The sequence below is a fragment of the Lytechinus pictus genome, chromosome 10 (genome assembly GCF_037042905.1).
Source record: "Lytechinus pictus isolate F3 Inbred chromosome 10, Lp3.0, whole genome shotgun sequence".
NCBI lineage: Eukaryota > Metazoa > Echinodermata > Echinoidea > Temnopleuroida > Toxopneustidae > Lytechinus > Lytechinus pictus.
Genome location: NC_087254.1, coordinates 28,822,488 through 28,836,823, shown reverse-complemented (window position 1 = coordinate 28,836,823; position 14,336 = coordinate 28,822,488). Strand labels below are relative to the sequence as shown.

The 14,336-nt window shown below is 36.3% G+C and overlaps 1 protein-coding gene across 1 annotated transcript in view; it reads left to right on the top strand.

Moving 5' to 3' along the window:
• The window catches only part of LOC129269423 (serine/threonine-protein kinase SMG1-like), a 64,377-nt gene that overhangs the window by 39,821 nt on the left and 10,220 nt on the right, over window positions 1-14,336 (top strand). The window contains exons 45-58 of the mRNA XM_064105743.1: window positions 447-613; window positions 1,772-1,839; window positions 2,521-2,625; window positions 3,281-3,366; window positions 4,007-4,230; window positions 5,289-5,387; window positions 5,805-5,917; window positions 6,484-6,564; window positions 7,733-7,915; window positions 8,118-8,393; window positions 8,775-8,892; window positions 9,486-9,616; window positions 10,182-10,444; window positions 13,824-13,967. Coding sequence (XP_063961813.1) covers window positions 447-613; window positions 1,772-1,839; window positions 2,521-2,625; window positions 3,281-3,366; window positions 4,007-4,230; window positions 5,289-5,387; window positions 5,805-5,917; window positions 6,484-6,564; window positions 7,733-7,915; window positions 8,118-8,393; window positions 8,775-8,892; window positions 9,486-9,616; window positions 10,182-10,444; window positions 13,824-13,967 — 2,058 coding nt within the window. The remainder of the gene's footprint in view (window positions 1-446; window positions 614-1,771; window positions 1,840-2,520; window positions 2,626-3,280; window positions 3,367-4,006; window positions 4,231-5,288; window positions 5,388-5,804; window positions 5,918-6,483; window positions 6,565-7,732; window positions 7,916-8,117; window positions 8,394-8,774; window positions 8,893-9,485; window positions 9,617-10,181; window positions 10,445-13,823; window positions 13,968-14,336) is intronic.

Sequence of the window (14,336 nt, the reverse complement as noted above, 5' to 3'; positions counted from 1 at the left end):
TAGTCAATCATACAGATGATTTAATGAAAATTATGATTTTATTGTATCATTCTCAAGAAATATAATTTCCTGTTGTTTACAGTTTCATTAAGAGCACACTCACAACAGAATGATCATGTGGTCTATCATATATATATTTTTTTTTTTTCAACCAATGAAATATAAAATCCTATATTTCAATAGTCGACAAGTCATGTTTCATTCAACAGTTTCATCGATATTTTTGTCTGACAAGTTGTTCAATCTGACCTGACAACCTTCCTTGATTTTGATTGTCTGAGAACCATTGTTCCTACAAAACATGACTTGTTGGATAAAACATCTGACAAGTCCTTTCATGAAACGCTGACTAGGGTACAGTTTTAGAATCACCCCTGTTTTGGTGTACATAAACGACATACAATGAGGCATTCAGTCAAAAGTTAGATTATTACTTTATCCTCTAGATACCGTGAGCACAGACAACTGTTGGAAACCAGAGATAAAGCATTGAAATCAGTTGAAGCACAGCTTCAGGATTTCAACAACCATCACATCCAGCACAAGATAGCATTAGAAGCCATTCAAGATCTAGCAGCTCTTAGCCAACAGGTTGAACAACCTCTGGATGTTGGTAAGTTGTTGACTGCAGAGTCTTTGTACCAAATTGATTTTCTTCAGAGTTGAAATGGATATTTCCATAGCAGAGGTTTAATTCAATTTAATCCAATCTATTTTTTGTCCGTAGGGAAATGTGTATTGTGATTTAACATGACATTTAAAACGTGCATGAGAGGATTACATTGATTAAAAATGCAGAGAAGCCATATCAATTTGATATATTGCTGTGTATTTTTCTATCCACATTTACTTAACAGATGTTTATTCTTTAAATTGCTTAAAATGATAGATGATCTTTAAATTATATTATTTTGTTGTCTACTTTTACATATCTCTCATTCTTTAAATTGCATCAAATGAAAATTAAACTTTTATTGACTTCATTTGAAAGTTTTTCTCTGAACCCCCCCCCCCCACCCCAAAAAAAATCCTTGTCATGACCTCATGCCACACTACATGTACCACAAAGACAATAATTTTGATATATAATGTGCTGTCATCCTTTATGAATAAGGATAGTCCCCTCTTTGCTCCTCAGTATTGTAAAGCCTTAATTCACAAAGACAGTTTTCAAATTCATGTTTGAAACCATGTTAATTTCACTTGATTTTTATTACTGAATTTGAATATTGAACAATGAACTCAAACCTGACTCAGACCGTAGCAACAAGGATTTTATGAATAATTAAACCCTTTCTCAATTTATGCAAAAATTAAGTGAAATTGATACATTAACAGGGTTCCCACAGTCATGGAAAGCAGGGAAAGTCAGGGAATTTTGAAAATTTTTGAAAAGTCATGGAATTGCCTTTACCTCTTGGCTATGGCAGCTTTCCAGTTTGTCGTGTCTCGCAACTCTCATACTCTGTGATCTTACTCTGCTATTATAATTGGTGTTCATGATTTCCATTTTTCCCAGTTTTGTGACATCCCAAATTCTACATAACTCTCGGGACGTCACGGGAAGTCATGGAATTCTGTTTTCAAATTTCTGTGGGAACCCTGATTAATTCTGTGTAAGCTGGAGACTTAAACCATTGCTTCAATAATATCTCTGTGAAATTTGTCCCAAGTGTTAGAAAGACTATCACTTCAAATGTTATGCTGTTTTGTTTATCTATTTTTTTTAAATCAATAAATCTATGCATTTCTCTCTTTTAATGAAATCAAGGAGCACCAAGCTATGTGCCTGCTGTGAGTTTCCTACAGAATGCTGGCCAAGCTCAAATCATCCAACAGGTTAGTATATGTAGAAGCTTTCATTTGTCAATCCTGTGAAGTAATGCTGTATATGACCATAACAAGATTGGGTGGGGACCAAGGAAACTTTTGACTGATCAACTTAAAACCAGGATCATGTGCACATACATGTATAGGAGTGACAGATAATTTTGTTCATAAACTTGTAGATTCAAAATATTAGTTATTGTTTGCATGAAAATGACATTTTTCAGGTGGTAGATGAGTCATTGTATGTAACTTTTTATAATAATAAAAGGAACTGTTTGATGGATGAAATTAAAACTTTGTTCATGTACATTTGTGCATACGTGGGTAATCTGTTCTGATATTTGGATCATTTGGTCCTTAGGAATAATGGCTCGTTGCCGCAATGACTTGTAGATTCAGTAGATAAGTTGGAATTAAACTTGATTTTTTAATGCAGATTGACAATCTGATGAGATCATCTAATTTTTTTAATGAGTGAATTGTGCAACATAGTTGACACGAACGAGAATCCATAATCAACTTGGGGGATAAGCACTTGTATTTAAGTTATCATAAGTGAGGTTGTTAGTGTTGTCATGTCTGACCAATAAGAAAATTGCTGAATGATGCTTTATCAATTCTATCTTCCATCCTTGAATTATTTCTAATCTCCAAATGTCTACCTCTTTGAATTCCATGTTCCTTTTACAGTGTGAACAAGCTGAGAGTGAGATGGAGAAGGTTCTTAAACAGAGGAGAGAGCTGGTAGTTTCATGTGTAGAGATCCTCAAGGCTTACTATAGCATGGTCACTCTGGTAAGCAGGAAACCTATACCAGCCTTTATGATGTAGAGGAGATGGATGTTATTCTTGGAAGCCGTTGGTGGTGGTAGTGATGATGCTATTTGTGACTACGATAGTTATAGAGTACGGAAGTTTTGACATCACAAAAAAACTTTTTTTCAGCATTTTTTTTTGCATTTTTTGGTTGAGCATGATGACATACCTCTACAAGCCAAATTTGTTGGGAATTGGTTCACGGGGGCTCAAAATGTGACCTCATGAATAAACCCAATTAAGTTAATGTATTATTTGCCTAGTTTATGAAATTTACAACCAGGCCAATGGTATAACAAATGCTGAAATACAAAATTGGAAAATTGATGATGTCATACTTCTGGACTCTCTGACCCTGATGATGGTGAAAGCAATGATGGTTGGGGTATTGATGATTGTGATGAAACAGATAAGAGGATTATGGCAGTAATGATGATGGTAATGGTTTAAGTGGTTGTGGTTTTAGTGTTCGTAGTGGTCCTTATAATTGTAATAACAGTAATGGTGATGCTGCTGAAGATAATGGTTAAAAAGATGATGTAAATAATGATTTTCAGTTTATTTTTCTACTGAATTTTCTTTTTGAGTGTGGGTTGTATTAAATCATTTTTATTAATCCCTCTGTCCACTTCAGTTCCCTCCCAATTTCTATGAGATGACACGTACATATGTTTGGCACCAGTGGTTGCAGCAGCTACAACAGTCATTTACATCAGACATGTAAGTTCTTACCTATTTTAATTTTTGCGAGAGTGATCACGAATTTCCTTGTTGACCATAGTAAATTGCGAGACAAATGAATACCCTCTAGCGATTATTTCAGTCCGCAATAATGAACCTATTCAGTATTTTAATTTTGATACAATACAAGAATTCTAAAGTGTTGGTTATTGCAGAGTTTAGGCTCTCATGGCATAAAGAGTACCAAATGCCAGGATGTTAATGTAATGTGCGATTTTAATATAACTTTTATTTATTAGTATTAGTATTATTTACTATAAGATGAGGCAGACTTCAGGGGAGGGTTTCATGAAGAGTTATGTCAGTAGTTTTCATGGACAGATGTTATAAGCTACTGGGAATCCTTGCACCTAATTGGATGATAGCCAATTAGTTCGTGTGTGGATCATAGTCTGATGTTACTAGTATGATTGCTCGTATTTTTAAATTTACAAGGCTTGTCTTCTAAAGTATTGTGATGTCTTCAAATCAAACTAAAAAATAAGGTTGATTCTCATTCTTATCCGTCAATTGAACAATTTGAGATCAATATCAGTTTCAGTTTGATTTCAACATTGCAACCCATTTTAAGATTGATCCCAGGAATAACAATCTATAATCATCTTAACCCATTGACCAGGTGTGCCAACATCCTAGCAAGTTTCAAGTCGTGTTATGCTCCGCCCACACCTGCTAGAATCCAGGAGGTAGTTGCCATGGAGATTCAACTTCAGGATCTGGTTGTTACGACAGCAGCCAATCTCTCCATGGCTGCTGACTGGACGGTGGGAAGCGTTGAAAGAGAAACGGCAGCAGAGGGTCAGATGACACATAGTATGGAAGAACTGACACACTGGATCAAAGGTAGGGGGTGTTAGATGTTGTTTACATGTACTTTTTATGGTTAAAATGAATAGTAATTAGGCAATTGCGTAAAATATCTATGTTTAAACACCTGTATGTGGCACCTTCTTGAGATAATGTGTTGCTCTTTTCTTGTTCATTTAAAAAGTTGTAATTATCACGACTTGAGCTTTTCTTGAAGTATAGGAAGAATGGAGATAATAGGGATTAGACATGCAACAGGGTTTAATGTTTTAAAGCAAGACACTGAAGATTTAATCAAGACAGATGTAGTATAACAGAGTTTTGAATACTAATGTATTGTAGTATTTCAGCGAATCGGAGTAATGCTTGTCATCGTGATTAAGCAATGAGGGAGCTGATGATGTCATCTTCACACTTTTCTTTCAGGTTTTATTACCTGAATTTAAAGTTATTACAATTTTCTGATGTATGAATGGGGAAATAGGATTGAGCTCTATTTTAGTGTAAGAGGTAAACACTTATTTGTAATGATTTACAAGGGAAATACTTGTATATGCATTTATTTAGAAAAAAATGAGTAATTTTTGAAGTCATTTGATATTTAATTCAGTCAATTAGTATTCAGTAACTGTTTTTTTTTTTTTTTTTTTTTTTTTGGGGGGGGGGTCATTCCATTGTGATGGGTCTTCAGTGTTCTGCCTTTTTTATATTTGTTTATTCCAATCAAATTATTTAGCCTGATGTACCCTTCCAAGCATATACTTGGAATTTGTTATGAAGATTTCTTGTACAATCTACAAACAAACTATTGGTGATGCTTCCCCCAGTGTTTTAAGGGATCAAGGGTCCTTTGTTGATGTATTGTATGCATGTTGTAGACCAGATTTCTGTACATATTTTCTCAGCATTTTGTATTGCATTATATATTGGTATAATCTGCACACCTATATAGTTATGTGGTGCTGTTAATGTTTTTTGATGAAAGTGTACATATGAATATCCCATCTGCTTGTTTTGCTCTATATTTATACTTTTTAAAATAATGTTGTGTACTGTTAACATGAATTTGATATCTGCTTTGTTCTATTCTGTAGAACATGAAAGTGCAGCACCTCCACTTGTGACAATGAACATGATGAATCTACTTCATATGTACTCTAGCACGACACTGCTCATGGAAAATGCTATGTCAGGTAAGTAACTTCAAGCAATCCCTAAAATCCATGGAGCTGCACATTTGTAGTTGGCAATTCCATTGATATTGAATGATTGAGGCTTTAGGACATCACAATCGTTTGATCTGTTTTGCAGTGCTTTAGTTTTCTTGTTGGAATGTTTTTAATTACTTAATTATTCATTCAGAGATTATTATTTTATGTGTTATGGGATCATTGAAATTAGGTTTGAAAACTTGCCATAAATAACCACTTTTTTTTCAAACCAGTGATTCAAGTAGTTCACATTATTTTGAATATCCATCAACATTCAGAAGTAGAAGCAGACGTTCATAAATGAAGGGGTATATGAATTTGTTGTCTTCAGGATTTAATATCGGAGCATGTCTCTCCCGTGCCTCTGGATCTGTACCTTCAATATTTATTTCTTTACAGCTAACATGTCTCCTGAGTACTTGTCTCGTAATGGACGCTGGTTTCTGAATGAACTAAGTGGAACACTTGTCAACATAGAATCAGTCATGGGGATCATATCATTAGGCATAGAGGTAAGTTCGCATGTCCAATTTTTTTATTAGCATCTCATGTGTATAAGGCCCTCCATCTGATTAGCAATATGTTAATATGTTATTCAGGATGTTTTTTTTATGCTTAGGCCTATTAGCAGGGGGTACAACTCCTTGGGCTAATACTGTTTGAGGGGAACAATTAGTAGATTTCATAATGTTTCATTCTTGTTATTTGAATCTGTTCTTCATCTAATCAATTAGTTTATTGGGTTTGGTTAGATAAATTTTGACAAGTTATGTTTCATTTCAGAGCTTATGATTTGCTTTTTTGAACTAAATATCAAATATATACTTGTTGAACATCAAGTTTCGGTGGTCCTTTCAGGACCAAATATATGCCATCAAGGGGTACCTTAAAGCCTCCGCAGTTTGAATTCTTATTGGTCAACTTGTTGCGTGGGTTTTTAAGTAGGCATTCACATATGATGACACCAATATGAAGTTACAAACTTTATCTTGTCCCAGTAACAAAAAATAAGTTGATTATTAATATTCTTTGTATTTCTTTGTTACACAAACCTTTGATATCATATTGTTTTATATAGCCTGAAAATGAAGACCCTTGTTCTCTACCCAACCTGATCTCCTGCTTCAAATCCATAACTGCAGTCTACGAACAGCTTCAGGTATGAACATTAGCTCACAGCCCTCTCAGCTCCTGTCTAATAATACCATGTGATAAAATTCAATTCATACTTTTATTGAATTTTTCTAAAATCATTCTTTACTAGTAGCTGTTTTACAGAAGTATCTAGATGTTGAAAGATGGTTCTAGCCTTCATAAACTACTGACGTGTTCAAAGTTGTATATATCGGTCACTTGACTCTGTAATATCCGATCTGATCTGTTCTAAATTTAAGTAGAACTTTATTCATGTTATTTTTTTAGCTCAGAAATAGAAATATGAATTGTGATTGATATATGTGTTTTGTAAGCCCATTGCTCCTTCTCTTCTGTGCTGTAAAACTACTACTAATAATAATAATAACGGCATATTTACCCAGGGTAGCCACTTCAGTTCCGAAAACTGTTCTCCCAGTGGGCCCTGCTATTGCCTGTTATTGTTTTGGGTTTGTGCGGTCTTTGTATCTTGTTGTGTTCTGCTTTGTTTTCATTATAAAATTATATGCCCATTACCTATTCATAAATTTTCTTTATTAAATATGATTTATAAATTGATTTAATCTAATTCTATACTATGTTATCAAGGGTGGTTATCCAGACAATTCCTTTTGGTTTTTTATGACCGCCCTATTCCAATAATGATGTGTTCTTTTTATATTATATATCGTATTTTAATATTATATTTAAAAATTTTCACTGCTCAAGTTTTCTTTTTACGCAATTGTATGATATGTGTAAGTTTTATTGGAATTGAATAAATGAATTGAATTGAATTGAATTGAATTGAATTATTATTACCCCGGCTTTAGCACGGCTACCTTGATCGGGCGCTCGAGCATTCGAGGAATTTTTTCCTATGCTGTGGTTTTTTTATGGAATCCTTTATTCAAGACACATGTTTTGTTTGTATGAGGGTTGCATTCTCAATCTAGTCTTTTTATTCAATTCAAATGCAACCTACATGCTAACACTTTGAGTTATTTAATCGAGCTCATCAAATTACTATCATTACTCTCTATTGTGGATAAATGATTCAAAGTGGTTATACATAGTTGTTCAGTAAGCAGACGAACACAAACCCTCCAATTGCATTATGTCAGGTGTCATTCTCTCTGGTTTGGGGAAAGCTGTTTATTCCAAATCTGTCCATTCTATTCTTGAAACTACAGACATTACTGCAGCATTTCAGTGATGTTGCCTCTGAGGCAGTCAGGTTGATCCAAAGCCGCGATGCTTCGGTTGTGTCCTCTCTAGCTGCCCTAGATGCCCTATGTACAGACCCCCAGGTTCCCTTGCAGAGTGTCATCTATCAGGTCGAAACTGATCTTCTTGCAGCAGAACCTAACTCACAGGTTAGTTATAATCCTGATGACCCACTCCCATAGTGTCTTACATGATTATTCTGAAGTGCTCGATTTTATGACTCTTTCTTAGCAATCCTTTTCAACTTTTTTTTATCCTTCTTAGGGCTCCATTTTTATGAATAATATGATATTCCCTGAAAGAAATTTGTTTGAAGTCAGTTTGTTTTACTATTTTACCTTTTTATTGTAGGCTCCATCTTCAGAACTAGTCAAGGAGCTCCGATCCAAGTTTGAGAGTCTTCTGCATCCATCAGCCAGGACAGTCAAGCCACCAGCAGACGAGATTCCTGATCCAGCCGCTTCTCAGCCTCCCACCATGGGTCAGAACCTGCTAGCAGCCATTCATGTCCTTTTCAAGAGACTTGGGCAGAGTCTAGAGGATTTTGCAGAGTGCTGGGACAAGGTTGCCTTCCCTCAAGAGTGGTTCAGGGTAGATGGCGTGTTCTTTGAGGCTGTCAGCCCAAAGGTTGGTCATTACACACACTTTATCAGTTTCTTTTTGTGTAAAGGTAGTGTGAACCCTGCTTTAAAAATATGTGTATCACTTAACATGAATGTATGAGGTGTTTTTAATAGAGAAACTGGAAATATTCATGTGCTTTGTATTTGTGTCCAGAAATTCGGAACTCTAGCCTGTTTTTGATCTTGTCTCTTCTCCTATTTTCGCTATGACTCATTACTTCATAACAAAACTTAATTGTGTTAATTTTAAATGTCATTCCAAACAGAAGGAGTAAAGCAATAATGAACATTGATGGTGATGGTGACGATAATGATGATGATGGTGATGGTGATGATGATTGTTTATTCTAGACAATATTCTAATGTCAATATTTATTCTTTACAGACAATGACTGTAAGTTGCTACACTATTCCTTTGCTGAGTGATCTCTTCTTTGTAAAACAGTTGGAGGCTGCGCATACCTGTCTCACCAAGTGTCGAAACCATGCATTGGCTCTCTCAGGTAACTGTTATTAAAATTGTTGAAATTTAATTTTCTACAATTGCTGGTGGGAAATTTTAGTTGATCATATGGTTCATTTAAAACTACTTACGCATTGCTCAGATTTTGTTCATGATTGATGCAAGTTGGTCTTCTATAAAAATGTTTGCTCATATAAATATCGTTTGTACCTAGTGCTGGTTGATATTTGATTTTAATGTTAATTGATTAGTGTGAGCAAACATCATCAACACTGTATCGCAGAGTAAGAAAATTCATTATATGCATACATTATGAGCTGCAATTTCGTGAGAGCAGGAAAGTAGGGCTTTCATCGGTGCATGTCTGTGAAAAGTGGGCACTTCGGTACCAATTTACGAAGTTCTTAGTTGGATTAAAGCAATACAGGGCAGCATTTGTGGGTCAATGTATTGATCAACTTTTCATAATCAACAATATTTTTGTTGTATTATGTTACTGCGATATATCAAAATAATCATAGAACCATTATCAAATATTCAATATTTTTTTAATTTCGCATAAGTTGGATATTGAAATATCACCCAGCACTATTTTTACATACTAATTTCACAATCTCATATCTTTAATCACAGGTTTACCCCATGAACTGACTGATAATGGTTTAGTATATCAGGATACCAATGAACTGTTAGGGTTCATTCATTCAGAAGAGATGCTAGTCAGGCCAGTCAAACTCTTCATTGTGGATTTCATCTCCACCGCAGTGAGTACTTCTCTTTACCTAACTTTTAGACCATTTTTATGAGATCATAATTCATATTTTCAGCCATGTTTTCAACACCTCTTATGTTTTCATAATACTTACTTCCTCCCCCCCCCCCTTCCCAAAAAAGAAAATATATAAAAATTAGATAAATGAATATTAAAAAAAAAGAAATGGAAATAAATTAATAAATGATTAAATGTTTTTTTTTCAACTTTCTTGATATAGTCAAAAAGTTTTTACATTAGAAACATACAAGCTACTGTTAGTTACCGATATTTTCTATAGACCAAATCAGATTGCTCCATTTTGGTAGCTTATATAATATAAGCTATTGAAATGGAGCAATTTGATTGGTCAATAACATATACATGTATGATATGGAGTCTGCATTTGTTTTATTAAACATGACCCTGATTTTCGTGGTCTGTAATAAATGTTCCTCTTTCTCATTCATAATCTACATGTAAACTGTTTGCTGAGGATCTTTTATGTCCTGTATCTGTCAAATCTGTGGTGATTTCAGGAGTGGTACACTATGAGATATTTATCAATCATATTTCAGCTTCTTGGTATCCCATCTACAATCCTTGGCCTGTGTGTGTGTTGCCTGGCCAATCAGATTGGCTTGGATACCACCAACCCTGTCATCTACCAGCCACACAATGGTCCAATGGATGCGCTGTACAAACTGCCTCTGGATGATCTGTGTCAGAAGGCAGCCAAGGAAGCTGTAGAGACAGGCAGGGTGGATGCACCTGAAGGCTCACCGGTCCAGCACTTCATCAGGATGTATGACACGGCCAGCAGAGCAAGAGGGGAAGCTTGGTAGGTGATGATCCTGGGTTGGTTATATGCATAGGCCAACCAATAGAAGTGTCTCTTCTGAAAATTATTATGCGCATTGTTGATATGAGGCGTATTTCCCTTGCGCCCCCGACGCTTATGCATGTGCGAAACTATGCTAAAAATAAACGTAGCTGCTCTCAGAGTCATATTTTCTTTGAAAAGATTCATCATCTCAAATACCAATTTTTAATTGCTGAATAGTCTACCAATCCATCTCTGTAATGTCTTCGGCAGAGCTGCCAACATTGGAAAGATAGAATCCAGTAGATTTCGCGGAGGTATGATTTTGTGAGGGAGCGGCGGAACGTTGTCCCACGGATGTTTTGGGTAGCAGAACACATTAAGAAACAACATTTGATAGTAACTGACAGCTGTCTAAACCATCAAAAAAAATTCGGATATATTTAATGCACATTAGAGCAGGGATGCCACTTTTCCGTATTTATACGGAATTCCGGCTTTTTTCCTGCTATCTGTCTTATTTCCGTATTTCCGACTTTTCCTGTTTTCTGTGTATTAAAAAAAACGGAAAGCCCTCCCTTTTTCCCCCCTATTTCTTCCGATTGCGATGCATGTCGATCGACCGAGTGAGAGATATTTCCCCGAGATATTTGCTTTTATACAGTACATAAATTATAAACCCGCGCACTGCCTACTACGTTCATTGAGTAATGCTTTTATCAAGGCTTTCTGATTAGAATTATCAATATCCTGGCCAAGTTCCAAACGCACGCACATAGACAAGCGCAAAGTAGCGGCACGAATCGCGGTATAATAGCGACTGGTAAATACGTCTGTACAAATGATGACGTCATCCAAGATGGCAACTTACGATGACCAACGAAGGAATCGAGGATGACTAAGTTTTGATCATCATTTGAAAGGAATTAGCGGTAACTGCGGTCTAAGGTACGATGTTTCTGAATTTTATATATTTTTTCGTAAGTTTGGATGTAATTATTTTTTTATAATGTGACATTTTATGTACCAAAAACGATCCGAAAATCGGGTTTCCGCCGAATGTTAGATCTAACGTTACTGCTGCATGCTGATACGGAACCCAGGGAGCTCCGGCCCTGAAAGCGGGCCGGAGCTCCTTGGGTTACGTATCAGCTAGCCCCGGCCCGCTTTGCGGGCCGGAGCTCCCTGGGTTAGCTGATACGTTGTCTTTATGTACGGGCCAACAACTCTTCAGTCTATGTATTGGTGAGTGGAGCCAATGCGGTTCAGCTGAACAACCAAAATACAGAGACTGAATCTTTTGGTCTAGCGTTCTATGACTCAGAAACACACAACTAACTACCGTCAGTTTTTCAAACCTAATTGACTTCAAAGTCATCGATCACAACAAGGTAAGAAACCACTTGGTCCTCCCCCCCTCCCCTAAATTTGAGGTGGGGGCGGACCCCCCCCCCCCCTCCTAATTTTTTTTTTTTTTTTTTTTTTTTTTTTTTTTTTGCTTGTCCAATTTTTTACCTGTGACATGTGTCCATCCCAAAATTAAAGGTGGACCCCCCCTAAAAAAAATTTTCTTGGACACTATCCCGGCCCACGATAAGTTTCAGTATTTTTGGAGGACACCTAGTGGCATCCCTGTTAGAGAGAATTCATGAATTGTCATTGACTAAATATACACTTCAGGCAATACAGTAGATTTTTTGAATAATTCTTAAAAGAATGCATTCAGCATGAAAATACCTTTAATTGGCCAGAGGGGGAAGGGGCTGCAGAAGTGGTAAACATGGTAAATGAGCTCACTCACGAAAGAGAAAATGTTCGAATCCGATCAACCCAAGTGAAAGTAGGCGAAAAAATCTCCATTTTGCTTCTGGTTCTTCAGGATTGTCAATAAAATTATTCCTGAAACTGAAAGTCGGGGTGTAAAAGTAATTCACTTGTTAATCCCAACGTTGATCCACAGTTTCAGCTCGAATAAAGCGCACACAAGCTTACGAAAAATGCCTCGTAGTGCTCGTGAACGAACTTCCCTTCTCGTAGCTTCCTGGCGCAGCGGCCGGCTGGAGCCGCGCCAGGGCGCATCGGGGGCCATGTGCATGAAGTACCGCTGAAGTGTTTTCATCACACACATTGCAGAACCCGGAAATAAAATGGCTTGTAAGACTACTTCACCAGTCGTTCAGTAAAATTATCTTCATTTACATTGGAAATCAATGTACGATTATACAAAAACTGGTAAAAGTTACTGGGTAAAATGAAAATGTGATAAGGAGGTTCCACGTGGGTGTTACTTGTTGTTGTTTTAGCTTATACGGCGCGTATCATTCATTAGTGAATATTTGCGCGTTAGGGAGTTGAACATGCTAGACTCGTAAAACAGTTGTTTGTATTAATTTTACAATTTAACAGCTAGAAATCCTGATTATCCGGGAGATTTTGGCATGGGGTCGGGAGAACGGGAGATTGGATCGCAATCCAGTATTCTCCCGCAGGATCCGGGAGACTTGGAAGCTCCGCTTCGGAATGTCTCCTGCAGTAAAACATGATGTTCTTGGTCAAAAATTATTATTTTTGATTGAGAAATATCGCATGCAAAATTAAGTTACAATAGTCCATTACCTTTTTAAAATTTTCTTGTATTTTGCAAGGAAGTTAACAGAACGCAAAGATAAGAGAATTTCCAGAATACCTTTATCTTGATATGTTATCTTGCGCACATATATATTTAGGCACTGTTATAGCTCTGACATCTTACACGCTCAGTGAAAGTTACAAGAAAACATACAAGAATTTTCAGAATACGGATTTTATTCTGACTCCAAAGATACAAGAATATTTCTCTTAAGATAATTTTCAGAATATGGCCCCGGATATCTTCTAAATCCTAAGGGGCTAGTATTAAATTTTGAACTTGACTAACATTTTAAGAAGATGGCAGAAACACCTGGGGAGTCTTTCATGAAGCATCTTGCCATTGATTTTAACTACAACTTTGCCTTGGCCAATTGGATGCAAGGATTCAAGTAGCTTGTATCAAATAGTACGTAATAATCACTGACTATTTGTTTCATGAAATACTCCCCTGGTATTGACTAGAGTATGGTAAGCCATGGTGGTCTTGCGGTCACTTTAAAAATATCATCAGCCAAACTTGAAAAAAGTCAATGTTGTTTGAGCAGAGGACATTATTTACCTAAGTGATTTTTTAAAGAGAAACTATCAAATTTCATGTAAATAGGAAAGGAGGGCTCACACTTTTTGCACTTCATATTTTAGTAAAGAGTCACTCATTTCTTTAACAGGTAACCTTATGGAACAGCCCCCAGAAAAAATAGCAAAAATAAATGACCAACAGTCGTTCATGGATTTTGTTCCCAACTCTTTATTTTTCTTTTTACAGCCAGCAACAACAAAGCTTAGAGCTAGCTCAAGATGTAAACCGTAGAGCTAAGACCCAGCTACTGAGATTCCAATGGCTGTATGAAGACATCCTACAGGCAGGTGGACCTGAAAGGGCTGGATATCAGTTTGTCGCACCTGCCAGGTACTTAAAGGGAATCTCCTGGTTTCCATAAATGAAACCTTGTGATTATGCAGATGATGTGTACACTTTAGTGAACATAATGATGAATGTAATAATGAAGCATACAAATAAAATCTATAACTGATTTCCAAGCTTGTGTTAGAAGACCCTGTTCTAGCTTTCAAGTTTATTTCACATTTCTTAAATGTTGGAAGAATATTACAGTAAAAAGAGATTCACTGCGATGTGTGGCTCTTCAGATGCCATATAATTCAAAATAGTATCCAAGAATCCCCCAGCTGAACTGTAGTCCCATACATGTATTTATGTGCATCTGACTCTCTGCAAAAGGAGTTAGTTTCCTATCGTTTTTTTTTGTGATTCCAAAGT